Source organism: Poromitra crassiceps, assembly GCF_964638095.1.
Source record: "Poromitra crassiceps genome assembly, chromosome: 5".
Classification (NCBI taxonomy): Eukaryota; Metazoa; Chordata; class Actinopteri; order Beryciformes; family Melamphaidae; genus Poromitra; species Poromitra crassiceps.
The window spans coordinates 59,500,774-59,517,678 of NC_139642.1; the positions used below are offsets into that span (position 1 = coordinate 59,500,774).

At 45.4% G+C, this 16,905-nt stretch overlaps 1 protein-coding gene across 3 annotated transcripts in view; it reads right to left on the minus strand.

Moving 5' to 3' along the window:
* Window positions 1-16,905, minus strand: part of wdr62 (WD repeat domain 62) — a 50,302-nt gene that overhangs the window by 11,598 nt on the left and 21,799 nt on the right. The window contains exons 16-27 of one of the 3 annotated variants that reach the window (XM_083636375.1): window positions 16,361-16,436; window positions 14,789-14,900; window positions 13,646-13,709; window positions 11,737-11,850; window positions 9,519-9,625; window positions 8,137-8,201; window positions 6,205-6,303; window positions 5,459-5,569; window positions 4,390-4,556; window positions 4,024-4,151; window positions 3,077-3,178; window positions 2,018-2,153 (exon numbers count right to left, since the gene is read on the minus strand). In XM_083636375.1, the coding sequence (XP_083492501.1) occupies window positions 2,018-2,153; window positions 3,077-3,178; window positions 4,024-4,151; window positions 4,390-4,556; window positions 5,459-5,569; window positions 6,205-6,303; window positions 8,137-8,201; window positions 9,519-9,625; window positions 11,737-11,850; window positions 13,646-13,709; window positions 14,789-14,900; window positions 16,361-16,436 (1,281 nt within the window). Of the gene's footprint in view, window positions 1-2,017; window positions 2,154-3,076; window positions 3,179-4,023; window positions 4,152-4,389; window positions 4,557-5,458; window positions 5,570-6,204; window positions 6,307-8,136; window positions 8,202-9,518; window positions 9,626-11,736; window positions 11,851-13,645; window positions 13,710-14,788; window positions 14,901-16,360; window positions 16,437-16,905 lie in introns of all 3 variants that reach the window. The other 2 variants (XM_083636376.1, XM_083636374.1) reach the window with 2 other exon arrangements.

The following is a 16,905-nucleotide window of genomic DNA, read 5'->3' on the forward strand; positions in this document are numbered from 1 at the left end:
ATAGAAAATTAACATAATGCGACAATAGAGATCAGCCAACATCAAGTGCAGCATTTACCACTACCACTAGCACTTTCTACTCAGGGTCCAAAATTAACCTTTTTACTTACCGGCCAAGTGGCCGGTGGATTAAGAAATCCACTGGCCAAACATATTTATTATTATTATTATTATTATTATTATTATTATTATTATTATTATTATTATTATTATTATTATTATTATCCTGTTTGTCCTGATCCTAAATAACTCTGTTTGATTGCTTCAGCCTCCAGCCTGTCAGTGTCTGCGTGTGGGTCCACTAGCCTGCCATCTAACACAAATTCAATATGGCATTTTTTCCATTTTTCATTTTATTGGGTTTATTTGTCAGGGACAGTGTGCATGTACATTAATCATTCTCAGTAAAGAACAAAGAGATGCCTTGCACCAGATTATAGCTTCAAGCTAATTTACATCTGTAGTCCCTATTTTCAATATTACCCTAAACCAGCCCAAGCCTAACCTGTATCTCTCTCTTGCTCTACCTGTCTCTCTCTCTACCTGTATCTGTCTCTCTCTCTCTCTACCTGTGTCTGTCTCTCTCTCTCTACCTGTGTCTGTCTCTCTCTCTACCTGTGTCTCTCTCTCTACCTGTGTCTGTCTCTCTCTCTCTCTACCTGTGTCTGTCTCTCTCTCTACCTGTGTCTGTCTCTCTCTCTCTCTACCTGTGTCTGTCTCTCTCTCTACCTGTGTCTGTCTCTCTCTCTCTACCTGTGTCTGTCTCTCTCTCTCTACCTGTGTCTGTCTCTCTCTCTACCTGTGTCTCTCTCTCTACCTGTGTCTGTCTCTCTCTCTCTCTACCTGTGTCTGTCTCTCTCTCTACCTGTGTCTGTCTCTCTCTCTACCTGTGTCTGTCTCTCTCTCTCTCTACCTGTATCTGTGTCTCTCTCTCTACCTGTGTCTGTCTCTCTCTCTCTACCTGTGTCTGTCTCTCTCTCTCTCTACCTGCATCTGTGTCTCTCTCTCTACCTGCGTCTGTCTCTCTCTCTCTCTACCTGTGTCTGTCTCTCTCTCTCTACCTGTATCTGTCTCTCTCTCTACCTGTGTCTGTCTCTCTCTCTACCTGTGTCTGTCTCTCTCTCTACCTGTGTCTGTCTCTCTCTCTCTACCTGTGTCTGTCTCTCTCTCTCTACCTGTGTCTGTCTCTCTCTCTCTACCTGTGTCTGTCTCTCTCTCTCTACCTGTGTCTGTCTCTCTCTCTCTACCTGTGTCTGTCTCTCTCTCTCTACCTGTATCTGTCTCTCTCTCTACCTGTGTCTGTCTCTCTCTCTACCTGTGTCTGTCTCTCTCTCTCTCTACCTGTATCTGTGTCTCTCTCTCTACCTGTGTCTGTCTCTCTCTCTCTACCTGTGTCTGTCTCTCTCTCTCTCTACCTGTATCTGTGTCTCTCTCTCTACCTGTGTCTGTCTCTCTCTCTCTCTACCTGTGTCTGTCTCTCTCTCTCTACCTGTATCTGTCTCTCTCTCTACCTGTGTCTGTCTCTCTCTCTACCTGTGTCTGTCTCTCTCTCTACCTGTGTCTGTCTCTCTCTCTACCTGTGTCTGTCTCTCTCTCTCTACCTGTGTCTGTCTCTCTCTCTCTACCTGTGTCTGTCTCTCTCTCTCTACCTGTGTCTGTCTCTCTCTCTCTACCTGTGTCTGTCTCTCTCTCTCTACCTGTGTCTGTCTCTCTCTCTCTCTCTACCTGTGTCTGTCTCTCTCTCTCTACCTGTGTCTGTCTCTCTCTCTCTCTCTACCTGTGTCTGTCTCTCTCTCTCTACCTGTGTCTGTCTCTCTCTCTCTACCTGTGTCTGTCTCTCTCTCTCTACCTGTGTCTGTCTCTCTCTCTCTACCTGTGTCTGTCTCTCTCTCTCTACCTGTGTCTGTCTCTCTCTCTCTACCTGTGTCTGTCTCTCTCTCTCTACCTGTGTCTGTCTCTCTCTCTCTACCTGTGTCTGTCTCTCTCTCTCTACCTGTGTCTGTCTCTCTCTCTCTACCTGTGTCTGTCTCTCTCCACAGGGCGGATGCGGTCGTGGAAGCGAGACAGGAAGCGTGTGGAGATGCTGAGTCGTGGGTTCAGGAAGTGTCTGTCCTCCAGAGGTTGCAGGGTGCTCAGGTCTGTCTCAAACGTCTCTGAAAAGGTAAACGGAGAGTACACACAATACTGAAACACAGCCTTCACAGTCATTTATCTGAACTGTTGTGTTTTTCTGAAGCAGACATTTCAAACCATTGTTTTTCTGAAGCAGACATTTTGAAGGAGGCGCTTCGGGTCTCTGCTCAACACACAGACTGCTTGATCATGTCTGCTTCTACAGAACCCAGAGGCCACTGAGAGAGAAATAAGTTATTCTACACAATTTACAATTTACACAATTTACACAATTGACTCTACCATGTGCACGTTTTAGTCCATTTGGGTGCATGATATACAATACGTTTCCTCGACTGAGTTAACCTTCAGGCCATGTAAACACAGTACAGACGGGACAGCACATTCACATTTAAACACAATCACCAATATGTGACTGATCCTTAAGAATCTAAAGGATCAGTCACATAACATTTCATCATAACATCAACATTTCTCTGACTGGATAGTGGGAGGTGGGAAGCGGGAGGTCGACGCCAAATTTCCAATCTGAGAAATGTTGACATTTTCTGGGAGACGGAAGGTCAGATTGTGATGCCTTTAAAGGACTATATGTATTTTTTCACCCCGAATCCAATGAGTCTCTACAAGTTACGGTTGTGGAGATACGTCCGCCCTGCATGCAGGACTACAGGAGAGAGATAGAGGACAGCGGGGGGTTGGAGGTTCCAAGTTACTGACCAAACACTCTATTTCAGTGATTGCTGTCAGAATATAGAGACATTTAACACTTATTTTAACACAAAAACATCTCTGAATGCAGCTTTAATTTTCCATAAATTTATTTACCAAGTTTTAATACTTTTCAAGAGCCCGCAGATACCTTGCTCTCTCTCCTTCGGTCTGTCCCTCCCTTCCCCTCTCTCCCTCCCTTTCTCTTCCCCCCAACCACCCTTGGTCCTACCAGCAGCCAGGCTATCAGCCAGAGTCTCAAAGTGATTCTTCAGAGAGTCCCCTTCCTCCTCCTCTTCCATCCCCGAGCTGCCCACAGAGCTGGAGTCTGTATCTGAGGAGAGGAGACGAGAGGAGAGAGGAGACAAGATGAGGAGAGAGGAGATGAGGAGGGAGAGGGGAGAGGGGAGAGGAGCAGAGAGGAGAGAGGAGTGAGGAGCGGAGAGGAGAGAGGAGACAGGATGAGGAGAGAGGAGATGAGGAGAGAGAGGGGAGAGAGGAGGAGAGAGGGGAGGAGAGGATAGAGGACCCGAGAGGGGGAGAGGATAGAGGAGGACAGAGGAGAGGGGAGAGAAGAGAGGAAGCGATTAGCTCAAATACTAATGCTACCTGTGTATGTGGATGGAGAAGGCTAGCGCCATTAGCCCCACGTTCCGGGACGTATAGTTAAATAAAAACAGATTTGACTAGTTTGTTAGTTCGTGGATTATTCAAGCTTTCTAAGTCATGTAGGGTCCATTTGATAGATTTGGTAGCTTATTCCATGGCAGCAAAACATCTGCCTCGAGAGCCTTCCTCCAGCTCTACTTCTTCCTAAACTAATGGCAGACTTGAAGCTACAGTGACTCACTACCACCTCTTGAGGTAGAAGCGGTATTGCAGTAAAGTACGGACCAAGGCTAATTGGTGCTAATGCTAATTTCAGTAGATATCTCTGCAACATAGTACTACATACATAGACGTCTTTGACACAAGGTCTAAACCGTTGTTTCTTTTTTGCTTCATTTTTGAATGTTTTAAACTTAAATTCGGACTTAAAAATCGTACATATTGCAGCTTTAAGGTGTTTACTATATACATTGCGCACATTGTGCAGCAAAATTTATTTTGTGACAGTAATAAAAAGGACACCGTTCACCCCGGGCTACCGTATTACCGCCCAACCCTGGTGTGTCTCACCGTCTGGAGTAGGCTCCTGGCTGCCCGGAGATATCTCAAAGCAGGCGGAGTCAGGGCTAAGCCCCGCCCCCTGATCCAGCAGGGGAGGAGCCGCGGGCTGGTTGTCCAGGGCCTGCACATCAAAGTCCCTGCACACACACACACACATACACACACACACACAAGATGTTTGCGGCGTTTGTTCCCAAATTAATGAACAAACCTCAAATGTATCCATGAGAGTGTGTCAATTGAAATAATACAAAGGCCCAATGCTCAATTTAATAGATATTGCAAAACATAGACATGCAATAACTGTGTTTGTTTCCCACAAGATTTGGAGAGATCCAACCGCCATCGGTGTGTGAACACACACACTGCACTCACCCCTCGGCCGCGGTGCTGTTGGCGGGGTACAGGGCGGTGCTGTTGGCGGGGTACAGGGTGGTGCTGTTGGCGGGGTACAGGGTGGTGCTGTTGGCGGGGTACAGGGCGGTGCTGTTGGCGGGGTACGGGATGGTGCCGAGAGTCTCTTCCTCTGGAGCCTGCAGCACCTTCATATTAGGGATGTTAACGATCGATCGCCATTAAGAATGTGATCGATCAAACATATATTAACTGATTAATCGACAATGTAGGCTATGACTATAGCTCCTCTAATTAATAGGCATACGTAATTGTCCCATTTTAGCAATTAACTTAAGTTTTCGAACTTGAGCACAAAATTAAGTTATTTTTTGTCACAAAATATGTGGCGCACAGTGTGGCTAATCATCGCCAAGTCATGACAAATGAAATATCTTAAAGGGATAGTTCACATTTTTCTTAAGTGGAGCCCTATTTGCTACTTACCAATGATGATGTTGATTGGTAGAGTTCTTTTTCAGCACAACATGCTGTTCCTCATAGTAGCTATGAACATTTGGGCAAAAACGAATGCATGGTGAATGGGGTCCTCTATGTACAAGCTGACTAAAGCTCACTGAAATTTACTTTGTGTGGATGTGTGGATGACATTTTAGTGAGTCTCGGCTCGGTCAGCTTGTACATACAGGAGCGTGACACCATTGACCTTGCATTCGTTTTTGTGCCCAACTTTTCAGAGCTACTATGAGGAACAGCATGGGTTGTGCAGTGATGAGAAAGAATTCTACCAATCAACACCATCATTGGTAAGTAGCGAAATAGGACTAGACTTTAAGAAATGTGAACTATCCCTTTAAAGCCCATGGCACACACCACCACTCAATCATTCTATAACAAATGCAGACAAACACAGATGTTTTGTTTGGTGTGCCATGGCTGTCTGTCCATGTTTGGGGATGTTTTGGTCAGATCCCACATGTTCAATCCTTGTTCGTCTGTGTTTAGCCCGTGGCAGATGAACCAAAGCTTATCCAACAACCGCCGTTGGCAGCTTGGAGATGTCCAAGTACACTGGAGAGGCTTTAGTTACCTTCTCCTGGTCTTCCTCCAGCTCGTCGTCATCCTCGTCTCCCAGCAGGCTGTCCAGGCTCTGAGGGTGGAAATGCAGATCTTCCTCTTCCTCCTCGAGCTGCTCCTCCTCCTGGGTGTAGGGAGGGATGGAACCACACAGGGTTTTAAAGAGCACGTTATAAAAAACGCATAGTTCCGGTCCTTGACTGTGATTGGCTGAGCCGCGTTCGAAGCCATTGCACTCTATAAACACACATCTGTGACAGCGTCGCAGTATTACTGCGCCGTGTTAGCTAGCTACGTTAGCTAAGCCCGCTGCCGTCTATAAGGGCCCTGTGTCTATTGGGGGGACCGGCGTTTAATTATTTTTGCACAGAATTCTTGCTCAGCAAAGATTGGAAAAGTATCACATTTACTTAGTACACACAAGAAGGTAGGTACAGGCAGTTTTAAACATGCCTAGTATTGTAGAGTATGGATTGGAACAAACAAAAACAAATGTCCTTCATCATCATCATCATCATCATCATCATCATCATCGTCGTCATCCAAGTACCGGTACGCTACCAGTTCATTGAGAATCAGGCTGTCACGTTCCACCAAGAAGTGCTGTCTGCCTAGCCTGGGTAAACCCAGCCTCCACGTGACCTCTATGTGCTACCTCACGAAGAACCTACGCTACAGGCATAGCCTGTGACGTCACGTTGAAGGCTGGGTTTACCCAGGATACTGCCCCCCCCCCCTCCTCCCATCCCTATTCCTTACCTTGGTGGGGGAGGGGGAGAAGTGGGAGCAGATAGTGAGGTCGGCTTGCTCCCCCCAGCGGCTGCGCGGGGGGCGGGGCTCCTCCTCAGCAGGCTTACCCTGCTGAACACACAACATGCACAACACACATACAGTACATACATACACACACACACACACACACACACACACAACATACAGACACACACCATACATACATACATACATACATACATACACACACACACACACACACACACACACACACACACACACACACACACACACAACATACATACATACACACACACACACACACACACACACACAATATACATACATACATACATTACAGACAGACACACACCATACATACGCATACACGCGCGCGCACACACACACACACACACACACAACATACATACAGTACATACATACACACACACCATACATACGCATACGCACACACACACACAATATACAAACAGACACACACACACACACACACACGGGTGCTGATTGACAGAAAATGTATCGCCAACTTTTTTTTTTTTTTTAACGGTATAATCGATTAATAATTTAGACCCATTTTAACACTTTGAGTGCCACGGCCCTTGGGCAAAAGGTGCTGTACTGTGCCACATAGGCCGCAATGCATTTTAATATAGCCATATCATTTTTTGTGTTCCTCTTATATGGACAACCAATAGCCTCAATGAAACTTTGAACCCTTCTGTTTCATTTAAAAAAAAAACTGTGTTTATAAACCGTTCCATTTTGGAAATACACCCCTCTGAAAAAGAGTGTTTTCGACCGAAAAGAGCATGCTGAAATTAGTTTCTGAGATAATCACATCTTTATGTTAGAAAGGCGACAGAATGAATTCTGCTTTGAGTTGAACAAACATCGAGCCTGCTGCTGCCTGCGTGTGTGTGTACTGTCAATGGTTGTATGCTGTTAGTGCCCTGCGTGCCCCACCCCCCTCCTCCTCCTCCTCCGTGGTGGGAGGAGTCGAGTGTCTCTGCTCTGCTGCGGTTTGCTCTGTTTGATCTGCACTGAAAAGTCCGCTGCCTGCACCCCCCGCTTTTTTACAGCGTGTCCTCGGCTCCCAGCTGAGAATAATGTCACTTTTCATAAAGACGCTGGTGTCGCCGTGTCGGCAACTAAATCATATGGATGGACTATCGCAGCGGACACGGATGGGGCTCAATTGTGGCAGCAGATGACTGCTGTTCACAGGCACAGCTAACGACGTTATGCTTCAAGCATATCAATGGCGATTTCCGTTTCCTCATGAGTTCTTCTGTCTTTTCTCCTGGCCTTTGTCTAATCGGGAGGGCACTGTCGCCACCTAAGGGTTCTGTAAAATAGGTTAGACACATTCAATAGCTCCCATATTGTAAGAGGCGATGTAAGAGGCTTAGATCGACATTCCCCCGTCAAAATATGAATTTGGAGTTATTGACGCCATTTGGCGTCGCTGGCAGCCTACGGTAAATTTCTCTTGACGCCATATGGCGTCGCTGGCACTCAATGTGTTAAGGGGGGAAAATACTGAAATTCTCTGGTCCCAGCTTGTTAAAGGTGAATATTTTCTGTTTTCTTTAGTCTTCTATGAAAGTAAAGTGATTGTCTTTGGGTTGTGGACTGTTGATCAGGACAAAAGAAGACATTTGAGGACGTCATCTTGGGCTTTGAGGAAAAACTGATCAAAATCACATTTTATAGACCAAATGACCAATCGAATAGTGAAAATGTAATCAACACAATCGATAATGAAAATAATCCTTAGTTGCAGCCCTAATTGACTATTACACATTATATACTGTAGCCTACTGGTTGAGGTGTGTGTGTGTGTGTGTGTGTGTGTGTGTGTGTGTGTGTGTGTGTGTGTGTGTGTATGTGTGCGTGTGAGAGAGCGCGTGTGTGTATGTATGTGATGGGGGGTCTCACCAGTTTGCGGAGCCACATGGGGAGTTTTCCATTGGTCTCGAGGAGATGAGGGTCTGGAAGGAGGTCTGCAGCAGAAACAACAAAGCGCTCAGTTGCTTCCAGTGGCATGGAGGCTCCGTCTCCATCGAGCGCTGTCCAAGGTGCTGAAGGAAGGCGGCGGTCTAGGCGCACGGTTGGTTTACCGCCGGCGAGTGATTGATGATGAAGAACAGGTGGTATCTATTGGCTTTCGCAATTATCTCCCCTGCAATCGGCCCTATTTAACAGCTAGCTCTCTTCACAGACTGCCGGTGCCGAAACTTGAACACTGCTGAAATTGTCATATGCCACGGAGCCGCTCTGCCCTGTCTGCCTGAGCCTGCTTTCATCACGGAGCCGCTCTGCCCCGTCTGCCTGAGCCTGCTTTCATCCGCCTGTCTTGAGGACATCGTGAGTTGAGAATGAGCTGGAAAGCACTGAGCGCGCATGCCTTTCCTTTGCATACTGTAAACATTTCGACTTTGAATACTTTTTATTTAACCTTTATTTAACCAGGAAGTCACATTGAGGTTGAAACCTCTTTTGCGAGTAAGATCAAAACTAAAACACCTAACCTGATCTTCCCCCTATTTTGGAAACCTGGATGTCTACTGGCTAGTTTGTATATTCCTGGATTGACTCTTAGTTTATTATTGGAGCATTTTCTGGATTCAGAGACACTGCTTTATTCATGCCCGTTTATGTTCTGCAGTATCATTTGAACCCTCTTTGAGACAGTAAAAGACTTCAAAAGTTTACATTGTCAAGTGCGCCGAGGAGTAATGTTAATAATAATGGCGACAGCCGCCGCCTGCTATCAAGGCTGTTTTAAATTGAAAGTTAAAAGTACCAATTACTTTGAAATCCAAACAGCACACTGATTGGAAGGCATTGATTCAAAGGAGGGGAAAAAAATTGACGTTCTCCCAACTGGAGTAACTAATGTTAGATTCAGGCCGATACGTTTGTCTCTAGTGATTGGTTAGGGAAAATGGAATTCCCCTGCGGAAATTCTCATAGAAATTGGTTAAACCGAGGGGCAATCTCAGACTAGAAGTTGAAAATAAGTGTAACGTGTTGAAAATTCAGTCTGAGATCAGGCTAATCAATCAATCAACCAATCAATCAATCTGATTGATTGGTTGATTGACATAGCCACCGTGATGTCACCTGTTGGTACTTTCTTTGTGGACTCCCATTTTGAAACCTTGAGGAGCAGAGGAGCTGCTGTGAGCTACTATATGTATGGTCAGAGCTATTCTTAGCGTTTGAGAGGAAAAAAAGCGCTACATTCACTTCCTGCTCTTTCTCTATCTACATGTCATGTGGAGCTGGTGGCTGTGGTGCATCATCTTCATCCTCACCATGAGTGGAGTCCAGCCTGGCAGGAGTATGGGCGTCAAACTCTTCCTCCTCCTCTTCCTCCATCTGAGGAAGCTGGGTAGAAGGACCAGTGATGAAGGTCTCCCTCCTGCAAACAGAGAAGACGCTGCTCAGTCTGCACCTTTCACTAATCTATCTACACTATAATTGGAGCAGCGCGCCTCTCTGTCCTTCGCATATCTCGAGAACCGTTGGTCGGATCGGCTTCAACCTTGCGGAATGCGCCAATGGGACCCGGACGGAGAGTTCAGTGCACTGTTTTGCAATTTGGCTGCGATATACGTTCAATATTAATACATTTCTGTTAGATTCTGCCCCGCCCAGGTGGACAACGAAACGAGCGCTCCCTCAGCCACAGCTCTGGTCAATCAACGTCTAATGGCTGCCTCCGTTGCAGTCATCTGACTACAAACTCCTTCTTTAGGGCTTATACAAGTATTGTCTTGGCTGAACATCACTCCAATGAACGTTAGGAAACTCCCCTTTTATTTTATTTTAATTTATGACTACAACAAAATGTTACTTTGTATTTGAGTTCTCCCCTGGAAGCGGTACGGGCCATTGTATTTAAGCCAGCAGTGTTGCAACTTCACACTAACGTTGTGTTAGCGATACTAGGAAGCTGTTATTTTGATGTGTTAACGTTTCTAAGATTAGGATGCAGAGAACCTGCAGAAGCAAGTAAGTTACTCCACACATCTGTTCACTGTCACCTGTGGTAACATGAGGGTTGCTGTGAGGAGCTGGGAAAGTTATAACTAACGTTAATTACTACAGCCGTGTGTATAACGGCCACCGTCGCTATTTTGTAATAGATAATAAAAATGGTAATTAACCCCTAAGGCCTGATAGCTTCATATTAGCACTGCTGTAACCTAGGCTGTCACTAATTTAGTTTGCACAAGTTGACAGGCAGCTGCAGCGACAGTGATGTCACCAGACATGCTCAAAACGTGCTGCTGGGAACCCGAGAAATTGCAGTGTTGAATTTTGTGCAATTCGACCAATAAGATCACGGCTTACTGTATGTATCTCCAGGACTGTCCGTCCAATCAACTTTGAACTGGGGAACGGGCACTGCTCTATATTATTACAATAATTTCAGGACTGTCTGTATGTCTGTTGTTCGCAGATCTCGAGAACCGTTTGTGGGATCGACTTCAAACTTGGGGAATGCACTTAGGGGGAAAAGCACCCCTGTGCTTTTTGTGCATGAGAATAACTGTGGATGAAAGTTGTTTGTGTATGTGGAATGAAAAGATTTAAATATCTGCTCAAACAAAGTATTGTGTAAGTATAAGTATTGTGTATCTCAGTGTACCCGATGCTGTGAAGTTATTCACCACGCCCACTTTTTCTCTCTTCCGCGTTCAACGCAAATGTCTTTGTTCTTCCGGTTCAGCGCTAGTTACCTACTGTGGCTAATATTAGCTGCTAGTTAGTTATGTTATATGGCAGTAAAATGCCACTGAATGACCAAATTGATATAACTTTTAACCATTTCGAGTAACACTGTTTCCATACGGATCACCAGCGTTAGTTTGTTGTTTATAACGTGGCTATATTCATAACGTTTCTATCTCGGATGCGTTATTTCGAATCGCACATAGGTTACGCAACCTATGTGGGTTTCAGGACGAAACAGTCTCCACTCCACTAACGTCATCTTTAGAGCACAATATTCCTGGCATGCAAGTTTAACTAAACAGTTACATGTCCTCTGCATTCTACATAAAATTAAGATATTACGGGTTGTTTTATTTTGTATGTTACATACTTATTGGCCAAGATATGTTAGTTTATGGGGGAGTAATTCTGCCAGTTTAGGAGGGGAGTGTGGGCGGCCATCTTGCCTGCGGGTTTTTTGGCAAGTCTAAAACGGAAATACTATTACGAAATGACGTAATGCGGAAGCGTCCATGTGTGGGCAAAGAATAAGGTGAATATAGTGTACATGCTGTGATGTCACAGTGTACCTGATGCTGTGATGTCCCAGTGTACCTGATGCTGTGATGTCACAGTGTACCTGATGCTGTGATGTCACAGTGTACCTGATGCTGTGATGTCACAGTGTACCTGATGCTGTGATGTCCCAGTGTACCTGATGCTGTGATGTCACAGTGTACCTGATGCTGTGATGTCAGTGTACCTGATGCTGTGATGTCACAGTGTACCTGATGCTGTGATGTCACAGTGTACCTGATGCTGTGAGGTTTGCTGGTGATCTGTGTTGCAGCCACTGGCCTCCTGCTGACCAGCCTCTTTCTCATGGTGTTGGTCATCTGGGAGTCCAGACGCCACACAAACACACAGCTAGAGATCAAACAACAAACAAGGCTTGTTTACATCACTGAGTTCTTTCCAATTGTATCATAGCCAATTCCTCCTGCTGTCATTGCTCCACCCCCTCTGCCGATCTGGGTAGAGTTGTAGACTAGCACATGCTTCCTCCGATACATGTGCAGTTGCCAGCTGTTTCTTTTCACCTGACTGCGAGCGGTTGCGGAGGCCTCGCCCCCGGAGGCCAGACAGATCCGTGGAATGAGACAAAATGTGAGTTCACGCGATCTCGATGGTTTACCAGGCTACAAAAACGTAAGTTAGTTGCTAAAAGTGGAACGATGACTTATGACTAGGGGTGTCACGATACACTCAGTTCACGATACGATACGTATCACGATACTGGGTTCACGATAACGATACGATACGATACGATTTTAACAATATTTTTTTAAACTTGAATAATGACAATATATGACTGGAAAAGTAGTATTTTATTTGAAATGCACAAATACAAAATATGCTGTTGTGGGAAATTGTTATTACAATAACAACTAGAAAAAACATGAGATTGGAGATAAGGCTTATCTTGAAATAGAATGAGTTACACCGTCACTTAGATTTACTTTGAACTAAAAGGTTTCTCAGCAGTATAAATTCTCATTATGCATCTTCAGTTTTTCTTCAAACTCAAACAACAAGACTTTTCTTAGTCTATTTTTTATGCATCTTCAGTTTTTCCTGTCAAGTAAACAGTTTTGCCAGAAACTCAATTGAATGGTTTCTCTCCTGTATAACTTCTCATGTGTCTCTTCAAAGACTTGTTCAACTGATCTACTTTCCACACATTGAACTTCAACAAACAAAGACGTTTCTTTGTCTATTTTTGATTTTTTTTTTTTTTTTTTTTCACGACATGAGATTTCATCTCAACGATACATATCGTGACGTTTTACTATCGCGAAATTTCATGGGACGATATATTGTGACACCCCTACTTATGACTCAATGGAAGGCTATCGTCATATGGAATGACAAATTAGATTCTGACTGAGGATGAGCTGGCATGTTAACTAGCTAGCTGTTAGCTACATTAGCTAAGACTGCTGCCTGCTGGCTGTAACAACGTTCCTCAGGCTCAAAACGCCACTGAGTGACCAAAACATTAACTCATTAACCATTTTGTGTCACGCCACGCTCTTTCCAATAGGGGCAATGGCTTTGAAATCCATTGCCCGGTTGTTGAGATCTCAGCAATAATGCGGCTATTCCTATCAGCTACGCTACAGAGGAATACTGTTTCTGACGGGAGGCGGGGCTTTAACACCTGCACAGGTACGCTACAGAGGAATACTGTTTCTGACGGGAGGCGGGGCTTTAACACCTGCACAGGTACGCTACAGAGGAATACTGTTTCTGACGGGAGGCGGGGCTTTAACACCTGCACAGGTACGCTACAGAGGAATACTGTTTCTGACGGGAGGCGGGGCTTTAACACCTGCACAGGTACGCTACAGAGGAATACTGTTTCTGACGGGAGGGGGGGCTTTAACACCTGCACAGGTACGCTACCGAGGAATACTGTTTCTGACGGGAGGGGGGCGTTAACACCTGCACAGGTACGCTACAGAGGAATACTGTTTCTGACGGGAGGGGGGGCTTTAACACCTGCACAGGTACGCTACCGAGGAATACTGTTTCTGACGGGAGGGGGGGCTTTAACACCTGCACAGGTACGCTACAGAGGAATACTGTTTCTGACGGGAGGCGGGGCTTTAACACCTGCACAGGCAAAACAGCTTGAGGGTTACCTGTGTGACGTGTTTACCTGTCTCCTGATACCGTGATGAGGTGTCTGCAGTCTTGACTGAACCTCATACAGGTGACAATCTCTATGGAAACAAAGACAATGGAGGAAGCAATCAAACCTCTGGAGCCAGACGATGCAACCTTTTACCACTCCAGCTAAGGGTTTTCCAGGCCGATTTTAAGTCCAAAAATCCAAAGCCCTGAATAACTTGGGATGAGGGGCTTCTGAAAGAAGTGTTCTGCATCAGTGGGTGATGAATGGATTCCAAAGACTAAAAGCAAAGAAAGAATCCCAACAGTGTTGTAGTCAAGTCACTATACTGTATCTCAAGTCCCCAGTGTTCCAGTCCGAGTCACCAAAGAAGAGTCCGAGTCGGGTCCCAATTAGCTGAGTCCGAGTTATTTTATTTTTATTTAACCAGATAAAACAATTGAGATATAAAATCTCTTTTACAATTGTGACCTGGCCATGGTATATGTCGGATTGTACATGTTAACATACAACAACAATACAATAAAAAGAGTAAAGCAAAGACTACCATCTAGACATCAGAAGAAGTGTATCCTTATGTGTATCTGTAATTGCTTTGAATGCGAAATAAACCAAACCAAACTTAGAACTAATGTACAAGGCTAACTTGCCTAGCATGGCCTTGTACATTAGAATATACAAGTGCTGCACATTGCAATGACTTGATGTTCAAGTTACTGAAGTGTGAATCCTCATGTAGGTGGAACACACGTGCCTGCCCTTGCACCAAATTCAATGTATGACAGTATTAATATAGCGATGGATATCTTATGCCCTATTACCCCACCCCCCATATTAACAAGTCAGAGTCCTCGTCTCCAACTTCCGAGACCAAATGCATGAATGTTCGGGTCCAAGACATCAGTGCTCAAGTCCAAGTCGAGTCCCGAGACCAAGTCGAGACTACAACACTGCCTCCCAAGTAGGACTACAAAATGAATCACAAAAAACTTTCTCAGGAAAAGAGTTTCAGATACTGTGTATTTCTAATCAAGTTACCAAGAGAGATGCCCTGGACTACACATCAAGGATTAGTATCCCAAGCTTTACTTTCAGTAGTGCTACAAAACAAAACAAAACAAAACAAAGAAAAGCCAATACACAGGTTATATTGATATCAAGAGTATTTACCAGAGTGTCCGAACAGGTTGGCGACGCACTCTCCGGACTCATAGTCAAAGATGGTGATGTTCTTATCGGAGCAGCTGGTAGCGAGGAAGCTCCCAGACGGATCCATCCGGACCTGCAGCAACACAAAGCGGTTTCCTAAGCTGCTCAACACAGTGCTGCTGAAGCTGTTCTACAGACGGTCTGCCCCTTTGGCAGGGCTCCAAAATGCAACCATTTAGGTGCATTTTGCAACCATTTTTGGAGACTGTGCTACTACGGCTAACAATTTCTAAAAAAATATCGAATTGCGATTATTTTGACAGATATTGATAGTTGCCCCCTCCCGCGGGCAACGTTGCAGACAGAGTAGTAAGGCTGATCCGTGAGCGGCTTCTGGGACGCGAGTCGGGGTCTTAATTGGCCTCGGCTGGGTCTACTGGGCGAGGGTGTATGATGTTGACAGACCCGAAACACCTTACGACCCCAGATAACATCACTGATGACGCGTCCCAGCGCATGCGGCAGTAGTGTATTTGAGAATATAGAATCCTGGCTTGCCTCTGGCCAGTGACACTTAGGAAAGACTAGGTGACAACCAAGTATAGTTTGGTGACGAGCTGGAGAGACAGTTGACGGCCGGAGAGACGGCAACCGGTACGGGATGGGATTAGCACCCCATCTTGGCTCTCTCGTGAGGGAGAAATCCACAAACGCTACGGATTAGCCTCCTGAAAATCTGCGCAAAGATCGGCGCGGCCTGGGGTCCTTCAGGCTAGAGCGAGGTGCTCGACGCAGGTAAATGACGTGCAGCGCACAGGCCCTCTTGAGGCGTCCTTGAGGCATCCTCTCAGCCTCTGGATTGCCTTTGCCACGGGAGGGTCTGGTGAGACGAAGGAGGAGCACGGCCGGGAGTAACCCACAGAGCCTAGATCCTCCATGCACCGAAGGGCCAATACTGCGGCATAGCACTAGCTCTATTGCAGCGGATTTGCAGCGGATTGGGCGTTCTCGCTTACCCCTCCCGCGGGCAACGTTGCAGACAGAGTAGTAAGGCTGATCCGTGAGCGGCTTCTGGGACGCGAGTCGGGGTCTTAATTGGCCTCGGCTGGGTCTACTGGGCGAGGGTGTATGATGTTGACAGACCCGAAACACCTTACGACCCCAGATAACATCACTGATGACGCGTCCCAGCGCATGCGGCAGTAGTGTATTTGAGAATATAGGGATGGGTATAATTTCGTATTTTTCCGATAGCGGTGCGAAAACTATACTTTTAAAACGGTATCGGTGCCTAAACGGTGTCTGAACTGATACTTTAAAAATTTGAAGTGGATTTAAAGTGGATTTAAATTTAAAAAGCCTGGAGCCAGGCTACTGGAGGGGGGCTTTAAGGAATACATCTGAATAATCACTTTGGAGTTTGGGAACTCAGACGGACATTTGTCATTATTTGTGACATTGTATCAAAAGAATAAGTAATAGATGAATCGATAATAAATAGTTGGTAGTTGCAGCCCAAATGGCTGTTGCTCCATGCGGTACAGTGCGGTGAGCCCGTTACTGCATGCGGTAAAGTGCGGTGAGCCGGCCTACCTTCAGCAGCGCTCCATCGTCACTGGACGAGCCTTTGAAACATTTCTTCAGCTTCCCACTGCTCACGTCGTAAACCCTGCCGATGACAGCTCAGGTATTTGGGATGTAACAATACATGGCGAGACGGTTAATGATCAATACAAATGTGTGAAGATTCAAATTGGTCACATGACAAATGAATCACAGTGCTTTTTTCAGTTTTTCCTTTACAAAAAAAATAAATATACATTCATTGCAAAGTTGGTGTTTTGCAGTCATACCCTAGCTCAGAAATAAAAATGGATTCTCAAATGTGATAAAGAAAAAAGAAGAAAAAATACAGCACTTCATGGTTTTCGTCTAAGAAATGATTAAAGGAATCTTTTTCAGTCATAATTTGTCTGCAATCTCATTTGGTTAAAAAAAAAAATCATGAGAATATAGTATTGTGAAGTTACCATGACAACCTTCACCTGACCTTCATTCCTGGCTAACTGCCAGAGGTTAGTTACCTGATGTTGCAGTCCTGCTAACTGCCAGAGGTTAGTTACCTGATGTTGCAGTCC